The 16,312-nt window shown below is 34.1% G+C and overlaps 1 protein-coding gene across 3 annotated transcripts in view; it reads left to right on the top strand.

Moving 5' to 3' along the window:
- TSC22D2 (TSC22 domain family member 2) overlaps positions 1 to 14,457 on the top strand; it is a 53,783-nt gene extending 39,326 nt beyond the window's left edge. For 2 of the 3 annotated variants that reach the window (XM_014561366.2, XM_006187245.3), the window contains 2 exons: positions 5,870 to 5,921; positions 6,847 to 14,457. In XM_014561366.2, coding sequence (XP_014416852.2) covers positions 5,870 to 5,921; positions 6,847 to 7,107 — 313 coding nt within the window. In that variant the 3' untranslated portion in view covers positions 7,108 to 14,457. Of the gene's footprint in view, positions 1 to 5,869; positions 5,922 to 6,846 lie in introns of those variants that run through there. The other variant, XR_004322447.1, reaches the window with a different exon arrangement.
- Positions 14,458 to 16,312: the final 1,855 nt, after the last annotated feature.

Genomic DNA, 16,312 nt, shown 5'->3' with positions numbered 1-16,312 from the left:
TAAAAGCTTTTTTCACACCATTTTAAGACTGATTACTTGAGAAAATAATAAAACTTAGTTTTGTGAGTAGCCATTTTACCTGTTTGCTTAGCTTTTATCATCCACAAAAATCACTTATTTTGTGTTACTACTAATAAAAAATCTACACGGGGCATTTTTGTGAGTTTTTTAAGTCATGAAATTAAACAGATTGTTTTTACGTTGGTAGAACTTATGGTTAATAATTAGAATACATAAAATTTTGAGTTCTTAGCTTAATTTATTATATGTCTAATAGTTTCTTTCTTAACCACAGAGGTTTGCATTTGACCAGAGATTATCTACATGAATTTTATCTATTTAGGCTCTTTTTTGGAAGGAGAATTGTCATTTGCTCATAAATTAGACTAAATATCTTTAAATTCCTCTTATAGAAGAGTGATGGATTTTTTTTTCTTTTAACCTTGATAGGCTTACTGAGCTCTAGAGTCATTAGATTTTTTTTTCTTGCAATCAGCAACTTAACAGTTTCTTTCTAAAAAATAAAATATACATGTCTTAGAGAAGAGGCAAAATATTACCCAAGTTAGAATTAAAGCGTTTTTAATACTGTTGATGTTATTATAGAGCCTATTGCAGGGGGGCAGGGGGATGAAAGTTGTATATGATATACTGGAAACAGTACATGATTCCTGAGGACTGGCCTCCAAGAAAGATTATAGCTTCTACTTGTCAGTTTATGAAGAATTGGTTTTACCTGGTTTGGGTAAAGGGGCTTGAACATAAGTATATGGCATTTGCCAATTTGATCAATGAAGCTCTTATCACAAAACATTTTATTTTGTAATTTGGGAATTCATGTTGTGGATTTTTAATTATGATTGTGACTCAACAGAGAAAGTTAGAAGGGTCTTTGAGTAAAAGCAAGGTAAATTTTTTTGTATAATAAAGTAAATTTTTTTTTGTATAATATTCTGCATGTAGATCCCTATAATCTTACTGTATCTTCAGCTTTCTAAACAAAAGAACATTTTAGTCCTTAGCAAATATGTAAGCTATACTGGCTGTCTGAAGATCACTGAGCAATTACCTTTTCTAAGAAGTTACCTCGCTTGTTTTCAGAGCTGAACCTCTAGGAATGTGCTAGATAAGATAAATGGCATATTATGAAAATAATTTAATCTTCAGATCCATGCTTAGTTTCACAGCTAGCATTTGGTGCTTGAAGCACTCTTCATAATCTACACAACTCTGTATTTCTTTTAGGTCATTGTAGATAATTACTCTCTTCCTTTCACAGTCTTACTGTTGTGATAGAAAAAGCATGTGTTTTGACATTAATTAGGTTAGGTTTTCATCCTGTCCCAGTGTTCTGTCTTTGAGTAAATTACTTGGCTTCAGTTTCCTCAACTGTAAAATGAGGATGTTGCTCAGGCTTATAGTAAGGACTCACTAAAGTAATGTGTGCCTACCATAAAGTGGGCAGTTGTTCGTGTTCTTTTCCTCTACATTGTTGCTTTGTTAATTAGCATTTGTATCAAAGGAGAGCAGGAAAAAGACAAAGTAGTCAAAATGTAATAGAGAAGAATGTGCACTATTTTTATCCCAAACAGTGGCCATGATGTCTCTGTCCACATTAATAAAAAAAAAAGAAAAAGAAAAATGTTGATTTCTCATAAGGAGTTTTTCTCAAATGTGAGATCAAGTTAGCCTAACTTAGACTTCACTGATTTTAATTTTTAGGGAGGAAAGACAGGATGATTTGCACAAAGTCACTGAGCTGAGACCATGGATGATACAGTTAGCCTATTAAGAAGGATAAAAATGTAGGAAACTTATGAAGCCAGAGGTTCCTATCTGGCCTCTTGTCTTAGGTTTCAAGTGAGCTATTGTGATACGCAGGCCTGGGAAGAAAAGCTGTGGTGGGGAACCAATTGGGACGAATTAGAAGATGAATAGCATGAAAATCCATACTATCTTGCTGTACTATTGATGCTTTAAGTTTTACTTTTCTTGTGAGTGTGATTATAATTTACTTTATTTAAACACTAAATTCAACTTCATCTGGTTCTTTGGGGGCTGCAATTCCAGTAAGTGAAAATTCATCACATATGAAGTCATAAAGTCTTTTTTTCCCCACAGTTCTGTACCTCTGTCCATTCCCTCCATATCCACAATTTTTAATTCATCTAGTAAATTTTAATCCAGTTATGATTTTATTCTAAAAGAGTGACCCATAGTAAATAAAAAGTTCCTTTAAAAAAAAAAAAGGAAGTATCCCTTACCTTTATATAGCACTTTATAGTTTACCAGAATAGTTACAAAGTCTTATTAGGAAGCCTTCTCTTAGGGAACTTAAGTTTGGAAACTGGTTAATTGTCAGGTTACAGTGTGGTAGATGCAGTAATAAAAAAGAAAACAAGGCATAATACTATACCATTAAGTCAAGGAAGTAAATGAAGGAAAATTACTCATTCTGCTGTGGCTGATGATTCTCATTTTAAAAGAGAGCATAAAGCCCAAACCACTGTGTTGACTTTGAACACAATGGAAAACAACTTGTTACCCTCATGGAAGCAATATTCTTAAAACCATGTTCTGGGATCTTGAAATAGAATACCCTTTTATTTGTTTATATTTAAGACTACCATATTGGTATTTTTATTAAAAATCAGGCTATTTAAAGCAGTGGTTCTCAAACTTCAGTTTCTTTCTCATCACCTAGAGGACTTATTAAAACAGATTTCCTGGGTCCCACCTCAAGAGTATCTAATTCAGTAAGTCTGGGTCTGGGTGGGCCCAAATATTTCCATTTTTAACAAGTTCCCAAATGATGCTGATGCTCCTGGTCCAGGAAACCACACTTTGAGAACTACTGATTTATTCAAACTCAAAAAAATTTAATGTTTTCCTAGTATGAACCAGTAATTGCTTTTAATCTAATTACTATCATATTGACTCTTTTGGTGTACATTTGAGCTCATATGTGCCAAGCACCGTTTATTTGTTGACAGAGGCAAAGAAGATAAGGCACCTCCCTCAAGGATCTCAGTCTAATAGAGTTATCCCTGGTAATATTATTTAAACTCACTTAATCTTCTCAGAAGTTTTATGAATTATGGTATATAATCCTTCTTTTAGGTGAAAAAAACTAAAGTCCAGGAAGGTTAAATAATTTCCTAGAATTCACACAGTGAATATAAGGAGGAGCCAGGATTTGTTATTCTGCTTTCCTGGTTATGCACTGTAAAAGTTTGTGATGATTAGTGGACCACAGGAGAGATGGAATAATTGGTTCTACCTTAGGAAATCAGAAGGCATCTCAGAAGAGATGGCACCGAGCATCTTCAGGAATAAGTAAAAGATAACCAGGTAAATTGGAACTGTGAGCACTTCCAGCTGAGGGAGCAGTTTCTGCAAAGGCATGGAAACCTGAGGGGATATAACGTTCCACAGACCGCAAATAGTTACGTTATGTAAGACCACACACAATAGACCAGATGGAGTGTGAGAGGAGTGGAGACCATAGAAGGCAGAGGTCAAGGTCATGGAGTATTTTGTATACCGGGCTAAGAAATGTTTTTAATAGAATTAGATTTTTTTATTCTTAGTCTCTTTCATGTCTATAAGCTAGCAGTTCTCAAAAGTATGGTCTTTGGGCAGCAGAATCAGCATCAACTGGAAACTTGTTAGAAATGCAAATTCTTGGACCCCTCTGCAGACCTGCTGCAGTGGAGCTCAGCGGTCTGTTTTAACAAGACCTCTAGATGACTCTAGTGCATGCTGAAGTTTGAGAACTACTGCAGTAAGTTATAGCATTCTTGGGTAACAGTCTTCAAAGTGGCCAAAGGGACAATAATGATAATAATTATATCTGTGACTGATTTGATTCTGTTCAAGTACAATGTTTAACAAAGTTAGAATAGTGATACCTATTAAGAGACACATGTCTTCAGCTTGATCTGTTTATACTTTGCAAACCTGTTCCTCTGTAGCAGTAAAAGGTCTGAGTCAGGACTAGAGGTTATTATATCAGCAAAGAATAGAATGGTAACTATTTTTCCTTAGCTGAGGGAGTGGTTTAGAAACTGACTAGGTTTTATTTTAATTATCAAAATAAATAAATAATAAATCCTTTTTGAAGGGTTTGGGGTTTACTTGGGTGTTTTGGTTGCTTGTTAATATGTAGAACTGGTGTTAAAGTTAGCATTTAAGGTATTCTATTTAAAACTGATGTTAAAAGAATTGAATATATTTAAGTCATGACTAAATGAGAAATGACTAAAACTAATTCAGTTTTTTTCTTGATATAGAAATAATAAGGTATAATCTAGGATTCTCAGGCAAATTCTAATCTAAATACCTGTCACTCTTTTTTGCCAAATTATGGCCAATATTTGGTGAATTTATCTACATGGTGTCTGAACTGAACTTTACACTAAAGTTTATATTAGCTGTTATGCAGTTTATAGTTAATGTAACCTTGCTTTGTGCAGCTCTCTACAAGCATTTGAAGCCTAACATATATAAGTATTAATGATTCATATATCCTTTCCGGTTATTAGGTATACAGAAACTCCTTTTCATCTTAGAAACAGCAGCAAGAAATGAAGTAGTATGCTATAATTAATATGGTTAATGCTCAGATAAACAAGCTTAGTGTTCTTCATGCATTGATTCAGAGTTTCGAGAATTTAAAAGTGAAAAGTCTATGGAGGCATTGACACTAGCCTTCGTTTTACAGATGAGGGAACTGAGATTCAAGGAAGTTAAATACTTGATTTGATGGTAGTGAAGAGCAGAACCAGGATATAATGATCTACTTGTATTACATTATCAAAAGGCATTACTACATCAGACAAGATATTTCTGAGCCTCAGTCTAATGTAACATTGAGGCTCCACATCATCTAAAGTAAACTAATCTTCAGATATATTAGCATGTAAATTTAGCACTAAATACTAAATGAAAAGTATCTAGTAAAGTTTTGTATAAAAATGATTTAGAGACCTCTTCTTGTATTTGATAAAATAGATTAAAGTATCAGATTTATCTTTACAAGAAAACCTAATTGAAATTTACAAAAACACCAAGGAAAGGATATGGATCCTTTCTAGATATATGGGGGAATATAAACTGCCAAAGAAGACAATTATTCAACCTTCTGTGTCATTATCATACACATGCTAAGGTGATATTTGAACTTGGGATGTACTTATCAGCTAGACTATTTCCAAATATTTCCAGAAAAAATTGATCTAAACCACATGCCTTAGTAGGTGATTTTTGCCACGTAGTAAAACTACAGTCAAAGCATGTAGGTCTGCCAAAATGTTGAGTTCCTTGTTAACCAACCCTGCAAGTTCTGTTTGCCCAAAAGCCTTCGAATCATTTTTACAAGCCAGTTTTTAAAATTTAAAATTTAGGTATTAAAATATAAAATCTGTAGGAAAAAATCATCATCTGATTTTTTAATGCAATAAGTAACCACTAGAATTAATACATAGAAGGCAATTAGAATATATAGTTGGTAAATGAAGAAGATTGAGAAAGATGTAGAAAGGGTACCGCTCATTCAAAATGTATCTTAAGTTCACTGAATTGAGAACTCCTGACTAGAATTGGGAGTTACATTTTAAAGTAGCATGTGTATGTCATAGGCAGATTAGAAATGTTGGAACTACAAAGGATTTTTAGAAGTCATCTATTTACTGAGATCTTCATTTTCAAAATGAGAGCTCTGAGTATGAAATTGTGAGAATAGACTAATCTATTTTAAATTACCATTTTCGGTTTTACATAAAACACAAATGTTTTTAATTATTTTAAGAGTTGGAAGAGAGCTTACATTTTTTAGAATAATTTAATGAAATATTCTAATTTTTTCCAGTGCATCTGGGGGAGGTGGTGTAGCCATTGACAACAAAATAGAACAAGCAATGGTAAGTAAAAATATATAGCCCTTGCATTTCATTGATTGTTGGTTTTTATCACTTCTGAAAAACAAATACCTAATTTCTTTAAATCAAGATGACCAAAAGTGTATTTTTGAATATGAGATTTAGTTGAAGATGCTAGAACATTGAGAATTTTTAGTCTAGAAATACCGGTGGAGTAAATACTTCCCCTGTTTGAACGTCTTTTATTTCATGCATTACCATTGATAAGGGCCCATTTTGATAGATATACATATTCAGTATGCATTATGATACCCAAAATATTTTAGCATCAGAAATAGTTCAGAGACAAAAGAGTACTGAAATAAAAACTTTAGCTGGAAATCTTTTTCATCCTTTGGTCATTTAAGGAGACTGTTTTACTCAGCTTTAATAAATAGTCTGTTTCTGTTAATTAACTCACTGATTTCTGCTATTACTACAAATTTTTTTTTCTTTAAGATGTTCTGTTTATATATAAAAATTTTGGTTCAGGTTATTGAAACTATAGTTAGGCTATAAATAAGGACCATTAGTCTCAAACTATTTTTTTTTAATTTTATCTCTTAAATCAGTACTATAATTAGTTTAATATCCTTTGTTTTCTTAATCTGACATCTAAGCATATTATCTTAATTAAACTTTTTTTTAATTCTAAGCTTATAGTAATTGACAATTTAAGGAGCATATATTTTTTGAAATCACTTGAAACTTTGAAAAGAGATTCCTGGGCTTGCTGCCCTAGTTGGGAACTTAACTTTTTATACCCCATCTTCCTTAGGGTCAGTCAAGATACAATAGAAACGTTAAAAGCAAGAGCAGAAAGCGAATACAAAGCCGCCTCGTGTTTGAGGCACTAGGTGAGCTAGAACCAAACAGCAACTCCTTTCCCTCTCACTCTTTTTGACATTCCTAATTTTGTTTTTCACAGGATCTGGTGAAAAGCCATTTGATGTATGCAGTAAGAGAAGAAGTGGAAGTTCTAAAGGAACAAATAAAAGAATTAGTTGAAAGAAACTCTTTACTTGAACGAGAAAACGCACTGTTAAAATCTCTTTCAAACAACGATCAGTTATCCCAGCTCCCAGCCCAGCAGGCCAGTCCCGGTAGCACTTCTCAGCAGCAGGCAGCGACAGCACAGCCTCCGCAGCCGGCACAGCCTCCGCAGCAGCCGAATGTCTCCTCAGCGTAAAGCTCTCTTGCCTCATTAAGAAAAACTGAAAGCAACCTATCCTTGTGTGCCACTCATGTTCTTTCCACTTGATACGAAAGCAAGTAGCCATGCTTCGGTTGTGTGTTTGGCCTTTTCAGTATTAGACAATCATTCTACAAGAGCTTCTCCTCTCTCTGAGATGTCATGCAGCGCTGTCAATGTTCAGGTTATGTCCTCAGTACACAAGGAGAATAACAGATGGGATGTGTTAAAGCTAGCAAAGTTTGCATTTTACCTGGTGCGCATGAGTGGGGTCTTTTAAGAGCTTTGGTGGCTCTCCCATGTTTCCTGTTTCCCATGGATTTACCCTGAGCCTTTCTATCACATTATAAGTAACAGTTCATCTAAAGAGCCACTTTTCTTTCAATATCAGTAACATTTGCCTACATAAGTTTTCATTTATTTGTGTTTTATTTATTACAGGGCTGCTATTTTCATAATGTACATGAACAATGTCACAGAACTTTTTTAATTTTTTTGAATAATTATAAGTATCAGTAAAGGAATTGAAAGACAGGATTGCATTTAATAGATAAAACGTTTAGGCAATAATTGAACAAAAGAATCCTGGCATATTTCTAACACTAATGGCAATTTACCTTTGGTATTTATTTTCAGTAGTAAAGACCCAGCTTGAATGTAAATTTTGTATAGTGTAAGTATGAAGAACATAGTGCAACTGTACAGGTAGTCACCAGTTATTGTGATATAATAAATAATTGGGCTATTTTGATGAAGAAAACTTTGTTCATTTGTTTCTACTTTCTAATAGAGAAATTGCCACGATTCCTCTGCTTTTCGACATTTCGTATGACTCTTTTTCGGGTGGGAATAAAAAGCTGTGAAATTGTTCAACCTACTTTGTAACCAAAGAAGCAAAGCTGTGTAATGGAGTTGTTTTTTTTTTTTTTTTTGGTTTTTTTTTTTTTATAATGCACATTCTTTATGTATTTTTACTTAGTGTTTTCTCAGTCACAATTTTCTTTGCTGTCTTAGCATGATCTGCATGATCTATAATCTTTGAACCACTTTCGTACCTCATGTTTTTATCCAGCACTCTTATTGTAATATGTACTAGTCTGTGAACAATGTCAAATAAAAAAGAACGAACAGGTAGTATGGTGGAGCTGAGCTAGTGTGCTATACACTAGTTGTAAAAAAAAAAAAAAAAAATGAAGTGAGCCATCTTTTGTTCATTTAAAATGGTGTTTTGAATTTCGTATGCAGAAAACGTTTTGTTACATTGCAGATTTTAATGTATTTAATAAATGCAACATGCAGATTAAGTGCAGTGTATACTGAGTATTTAAATTAAAATGTACATTTCATAAATACAATTTCAAGAGAAAGCATCATTTTGTGTATACTAACACATTAAGTGTATGTCAGAAGTTGATGTATAAATATATATTTTAACACATTTTCTGAAATTAAACTGCAGTTTTGTTGAAATATTTGGCTCTATATGTGTTCAAAATTTAATTTGATTAGATTTGTATTTTCGCAGTTCAAAATATTCCTTAAATGAAAACTTATGTTATTAATGACTTAATGATGGTTCTTAAATTTTCAAAGTAAAATAATTTAAAGAATGCAAGAATGGTGAGCAATATTTGTACTTAATATTCATATTATGTCAATGACATTTGAGTAGGAAATCCTTGTCTACCAAAACTTTTACTTGAATTCAGAAAGGTGCCTGTAGAAATTAACACGCTGTGTATCTATAGCCAGCTAGCTAATCAAGAGTTAATGAGAACCAATAGTTAGCTCTCTGTGTTAAAAGATGAAAAATAAGTGTTCTTTATCTATTTAAAATAAAAACTTAATCAAATCAGCTACAAACTAAATGGCATAAAATCGAAGTGTACATGGGATTTTCAATTATTTTACATTATAGTTGTGCTGAATGATATATTCACTAAAAACAAAATTTTAATGTTAATTAACATTAGAACTAACTAAAGGAACTAAGTACTTAGGCTTAAAGAAGCAAGCTAAAGATGTGGAGTAAGATTTTAAATAGAGCCACCACAGATGAGCTAGAAGGTGAAACTTTCGTGTCGGAATGTTAACCAAAAGGCTCACCCGGTGTGCCCCTTAAGAGCAAACAATGTGGTATTTAACACAGGTGGAGAAAAATTAGTATTAGAAAGGGTTGAAATTTTGTGAAAATGTAAATTTTGATGTTGGGATAGAAAAACACTTTATAATCAGTAAAGTAGTAGTCACAAAGGAAATGATTAGTATGTTTAAAATGGTAATTGAAATAAATTACTACTTTTTAAAAAATCACGGTAGAAGAGAAAACCTTGGATAGTTCACAGAAGAAATAAACGGCAGTTGCTAAAAGTTGAACCTCTAGTAACCTAAGAAATGCAAATTAATATTTAACAAATGATTTTTCTTTTAAATAGCAGGACCTAATGTCGAAGGGCAAGCTTTCCTGAGTACTTCCAGAAAGTAAGTTGGCAAAATGTATTAAGGCCTTAAATATTAATACACTTTTCAATTTATTTTAATGACATGAAAAGATACTCAACTAATGGTGCAGTGTTCGAAAAGTGCAAAATTATAGTAGTGCCTGTTCTCTCCTCTCCTACCCTCTTCTCCTTCCCTTTGGATCTAAATTCGTCATAAACACCCTTAGAAATAGCTGTGAAAGGAAGCCTGTACATCCGGACCTCCTCTAATAAGGCATGCCCCCACTCCAAAGTCAGGGACAGGCCTAAGAGGGGGAAAGCTGTGTGCTTGCCAGCATCAGATATTCTGTATATGGAGACATCAAGCATTCCCCCAAGTGGTTAGTTTAGGATCTTAAGTAAATTTCAGTTTTACCTCAGATATTTAGAGTCTCCTGTTACACATGGCTGGAATATTAATTTATTCAGATGCCAGTTTGGGAGCACAGTCTTACAGGAGAGCCATCTGTAATTTTCTCAGTGAAATGCTCATAGACCAAGGTGCCACCTAAGTTTTTTGTTGGTTTACTTTAGCCAAGCAAAAATTCAAGTAGAAAATTTGTTTCTGAGATGGGAATGTGTCTTCAGTATGAACCTAACTTTCCCCAAGCTACAATGTGATTTTATAGCTTGCTACAGCCCCCCCCAAGGAAGGGGGGGGGATTGTAAGATACTAAATATGTTTAACTCATAACTGTATGTCCAAAATAGCTGTATATTTCCAATTTTATTTCCTGAGCTAAGCATAATAAGTGTTATTAAGACAGGAATGCTTTACTACCAAGCCCTCAGTGGTGGATAATTAAAACTGCTATTATTCACAAGGAATTGTCACAGGTCAGAGACTATGATGTTTCTCCAAGTTCCAAACCCTAGTCACTCCTGCACTTTAAAAAAAAAAAAAAAAAAAAAAAAAAAAAAAAAAAAAACGGGTTGGGGAGTAGGGTAGGCAGGGTCCTTAAGATTAACCAAAATACCTGTTAATGGAAATTTCATCCTTGTAGAACCAGAAATAAAATATCACCTAATTTTCTGGAAACATTTTAAGGATAATCTGAAGTCACGTATTTTTGTTTTGTTTTATTTTGTTTTTGAAGTCATGTATTTTTTAAAGGAAGCTTTATAGCTCAGTGGCAGGCACTTTTGTGACATGATTCAGTCCTGTTCAAAAATCTTTTGAAAGGATAAAGCCCAGCCCTCAAGATTCACAGTTTAATTAAGGATACAGACAACCAAATAGATACAATGCAGTAATAAAGACTTGTATATACAGTCAAGGATGGCTTTGTCAAGGAAGGTTTCCTCAAAGAGGTGACACCTGAGTCTTGAAGTTTACAAAAGTAGAGAGTGCTCAAAGGCTTAAACGAGAGCCATAAGCAAAGCTCCTTGGGGAGCACAGAACTGTTTCACAGGAGGCAGGCAGACAGTCAATGACTGCCTCACCCACCTGTGTAGTTTGGCATCTATTCAGAAAGCAAGAATGATATATTAAATGATTTTAAGAAATGAGATTGTAATCAATTGCATTTCAGAAAAATCATTCCACTTGCAGATGAGAGGTAGTTGGGCATCTGAAACTAGAAGCTGAGAAGTAATTTAGGAGGGACAATAATAATCCAGAAAAGAGATGATGGATAGGCAAAATTATATAGGCAATCTTGTGACTTCATGAAGGGAATTTGTCTTGGGTCTTTCTGTACCATTTTTCCCTCCACGATGAACATTCCGTTCCCTGGGTCAGGTGCCTGTTTCTTATTGCTCCAAGGAAAGATCAGAGAGCTCCAAGTCTTAGAAAGTTTGAGAAAGACTTCCTTTCAACAGCCTTATATCTCTATGAAATGAGTCTTTATTTCCTTTTAAAGGAACTTCAAGAACTTAGCAAAAGTGTAGGGGGGTCTAGAAGAGACTTGACTGTCCCTTTATGCCTCTGTGTAAATCCAGCCCTAAAGGTAAACCAAATTTTGTCCTTTTATGGTGACTACAATTAGAGTGGTCCAGAAACATGAGTTCAGTTTGTCCCTCAGAGTTACTTCTTCCTCCCCAGAAAGGATAGTATGGCTTCTAGCCCCATTGCAGATACTAACAGCCCAAGTCAGGATAGTTTTGGTAAGCTCCAACCTTCCATTCTCTGACACAGTTCAATTCCGAAGGCTTTCTGCCCTAGAAGTCCCCTGCCTAAGCAAAACTGGACCTTTTCTCCCACCTCCTCATGCCTCATAATCCCTGTTTCTATTTTCTAGCAATACTAATAGTTCATTATTTAGTGATGTCTATTTGCTTCCTATTACTTCCTTTTTGACATTCCAGAATGCATTCCTGTTTCAGATTTTTCTATACCATGTCACAGAACTTTTATGGTAAGAACCGTTCTTTAAATGCATGTATTCCTTTTGTCAGCGGAGAGAGTGCTGTACAAGTGCTATTTAATGATTTCCTTCATCTACAAATTGGGCTGACATGCTGTGTTCACAAATAAAAATGCTAAGTGAGGCACTATACCAAGCAAGTTTAAGGTCATAGACATCCTCTTTTTTTTTTTAACAGAATCATCAAAAATAAAAGTAAGGCAGCCTTTCAAGATTTGTAATGGTAAAGTAAGAAGCTGGTATTTTGCACTGGCACTGTCTACTTGGTCATAGAATTTTTCAGCATACATGGATGGTGAGTTAGTTTTATTTTTCCTTCTCCTCACCAGGGAAACTGATAGATCAAGCAGTTTGGGGAATTTTCCCATGGTCTGATGTCAAGGGTTCAGCTATAAAATGGAGCATCAAAGTTTATGGACAAAGACATTACCCACAAAAGTCGGAAAAGATGTGCTAATTTAGATCATAAAAATAACTGAATTTTAAAATAAAGCAAGTGCCACACTTCTACTTTCCCATAAAAAAGTTGTTTACCTTTTTTTTATTCATTTGCATGCTTGAGATGTTTCTATATAACGACTGTAAAGTATGCTTGCCCACTGCAATCCAAAATGTTTTCCAGATTACAGTTCTTGCTGTCATTTAATAGGCAAGCAACATGTCTATAGATAGAGCATACCTGAGGAAGTCCATGGACAGCAAGGGAACATTTTTCCCACACTTGGGCATGAACTGTCAGGTCAGTGTCTAATTCTAGTGTTCCTACTTAAAAATATATTTTTTTTAATCAAGTGGTAGATGGACAGAAAAAAATAAATATGTGTAAGTGTGTGATGTCCCTAAAGTAAAGGTTTTGTTTTTGAGGAGCTTGAGTTTTATTTTTTATTTCATAGAAACATTGCTGAAATGCACTTCAATTCTATTTCAGTTCAGGTGCTGCACCCTGTACTGGCTGTTTAGGGATAGAAAGATAAATAGGACACTATATGTGCACTCCAGGAGCTCATGTCCAATGTAAAAGTAAAAGCTAGAGTGCTGTATTGTTTTTTCAAAGTGTATGTCATAGTTTGTGGGCATCATATTATTTGTTGAATGAAAGGTTCTTATAAATCAACGGTAATATTGCCATGCCACGAGAAACTCTCTGACATTGCCAGGAAACAACTTTAAATCACCAAAAAGCTTTAACATCAAATAATACTTTTAGAAAGAGGGGACCTGGTGAAAAGCCTTTCAGCTCTACACTTAGCCTGTGAGGTGTCCCCTAAAAAAGGAACTAAGCTGAAAGAAGTTTACACAGGTCTTAGTACTGTTAAGTTTGTAGATAACATTACTGATTTAAATTAAATTTAACTAGAATAGCATTTGTGTGTCATGAATTATATCATCGATTGTCTCATAAGCAACACATTATCTTGGCTGACAAAATCAGCTACCATTCAGTGAACCAAGTTAAGAATAACTCAGGTGCCTAATGCCAAAAATAAATCTGATAGAGCTGAGAATCCAGAAACAAACACAAATATATATTGAATAAATGATAAAAGTGACATTTAAACCAGTAGGGAAGAATGGATTATTCAACAAATAGTATTAAGACAACATAACTATTTGGGAAAAAGATAACTTTAGATCTCTAACTCACCAAAATTAATTCCAGCCAGACTAGCAGTGAGCCTTATGCTTTTTGGTCACATATCCCTTTTAGAAATAGCCCCATGAAAATGCACATAAGCCAAAAGTTTTACAATTAAGTTATGAAGAAATGCCCAACTTCAGCAAGATAAGGAAAATTAATGCACATTAAAACACAAGAAACCATCTCAGATCCAACTGGCAAATATTTAAAATAAATGTAAATCAAGAGTGTGGGGAAACAGGAATCCTACGTCGCTGGTGAGCATATAAACTAGCACAGCCACTTTTAAAGACAATTGAGTGGTGTCCATTACAATTTTAAATTCACATGCCCCATGACCCAACAATTCCAATTTTCAATGAAACACACTTTACACACTTCTGTTCACAAGGTGGCTTGAACAATGATATTTGTTGTACCTTTGATTGTAATAATACAAAATTGGAAAAAACAAAATACCCATCAAGGGAATGGGGCACGGTACACATTATAAAATACTAGGCATTAATGAAAAAGGAGAGCCCTACCTGTACTGACATGGAAAAATCTCTAAGTTACAATGTTATGTTTTTAAAAATTTAAGGAAAAATTGAAGGATAATACATGAAATACATACGATACCATTGATGTTAAAATGCCTACCACAGACATTCACACACACAAATACTGTATAGTGTACATCTTAAGTACCTAATTGTGTATTATAAAAATGTATAGAGAAGGTCTGGAAGGATACTAATCAAACTGTTCACAGTAGTTGGGTGGAGTGCTTTAGCTTTACCTGTAATGTTTGATGTTTTTGAGTATGCATTCATGTATTGTTTGTGTAATGACAAGTTAATAAATTAGAAATAAAATAAAATAGAAAGTGTTTCCTTCTTGTCTGCTGCTAATGTCTCCCGTGGTGCTCTAGGTGCTTGTCATCTTCAGCCTTCTCTCCTCCCCACAATTGCTTTTCCTCCCTCTCCCGTTTGTTCTACTTGGATCTCTCCTATGTCCTTATCACATCTGTATTTATATAGGCTCAATAAGTAAATAAATGATAAATAAGTAACCCTCTCCCCTAACTGGAAATGCGCCCCCTCCACTTGCCTTTCTACTTCTTTCCTTTTTGCTCACTGCTTATTACACACAGTCTGGTTGAGGCCCCTGTTGTGCTCCCAAGCCATTCTCGCCATGGTCACCAAGGGTCACTTTGTTACTAATTCCATTCAATATATTTCAGTTCTTATCTTATTGAACTCCTTTACATAATTTCAGTTTATTATCATTTGTTTAGTCTAGTATCTCATTTTCTATCTCTTCATTTGCCTCCTTTTTTTTTAGGGTTTCTCTTGTAAAAATATATATATATACATGTAGCGAAATTTTTAACCTAATCTGTCTTTTAATAGATTATCTTATCCCATTTGTTATCATTACTGGCATATTTGTATTTCTGCCATCTTATTTCGTGTTTTCTCCTTGAAATGCTTTGTAAGTGTCCCCTCTCCCACCCCCCTGTTTTCCCCTTTTCCTGACTTTTACTCAATTGTTTTCTTATTCCTTTTTTATCTCCTCTAATGGTTGGGAAGTTACACATTCCCTGTCCATTCTCCTAGGGTTTTATCTCACAGTTTTTTTTTTATCATTTTGTTGTGGAAATTTTCAATTATGTATAAAAGTAAACAGAATAATCAGTTTCCATGTACCTCTCACCCAGCTTAAACAATCGTCTATTGTCACGGCCAATCTTGTATTATTTACACTTGCATCCATTTCCCCCCATGACCCTCTGGGTTATAATGAAAGCAATTCAAGATATCATAACATTTAATATGTCTCTAAACTATAAGCACAGATCTCTAAAATACAAGGATTTTATAAAAACTGTAATACTATTATCTTAGTTTAATGTTAACAATAATTCCTTAATATCATTAAAAATCGAGTCAGTGTCTACATTTTTCTGCTCGTCTTAAATTTTTTTCATAGTGCATTTGTTTGAATTCAAATCAAAATAAAGTCCATACATTGCAGTTGGTTGGCATGCCTCTTAGGTCTTTTAATCTATAGGCTCCTCACTCTGTTTTTCCCTAGAAATCCCTTAAAAATCAGAGTTGTTTGTCCAGTAGCCTTTCCCAAGTCTGAGTTTTCCTGATGGCATTCTTGTAGAACCATCTATCCCCTGTGTTTCCTGCAAATTAGTTAGATCTAAAATCTCAATCAGATTCACGTTCATATTTTTTCAAGATTAATTCATAAGTGATGGTGTATACTTCCATCACATAAGGTCTGGCTGTCTCTATTTTGTGATTTTTGGCAGCATCGATAAGCATTGCCTAGACCCATTAGCCTATTAAATCTATCATTCCTTCTCACTCATTAGCAAAATACTTCTCTAAAGAGAAATTTGCCCTTATCAACTGTTCAGTTACCTTGAGGTTCATATTAGAAAGACAGGGACTTAATTCTTTCCTTTTATTTCTCAGTTTTCAAAATAATGAGTATAAAGGAAGAAAAATAAGGGAAGAGGGTATAGTTCAAGAGGTAGAGTGCATGCCTAGTGTGCACAAGGTCCTGGGTTCAGTCCCCAGTACCTCTATTATAAATAAATAAATAGACTTATTTACCTCCCCACCCCCAGATAGATAAATAAATAAATAAATAAATAAATAAATAAATAAATAAATAAGCAGTGATAGAGGAAGACCTACTCTGATACTTTATTCTGAGAA

Source organism: Camelus ferus, chromosome 1, assembly GCF_009834535.1.
Source record: "Camelus ferus isolate YT-003-E chromosome 1, BCGSAC_Cfer_1.0, whole genome shotgun sequence".
Classification (NCBI taxonomy): Eukaryota; Metazoa; Chordata; class Mammalia; order Artiodactyla; family Camelidae; genus Camelus; species Camelus ferus.
Note: the sequence above shows the minus strand (reverse complement) of the source record. Positions and strands in the feature narration are given on the sequence as shown.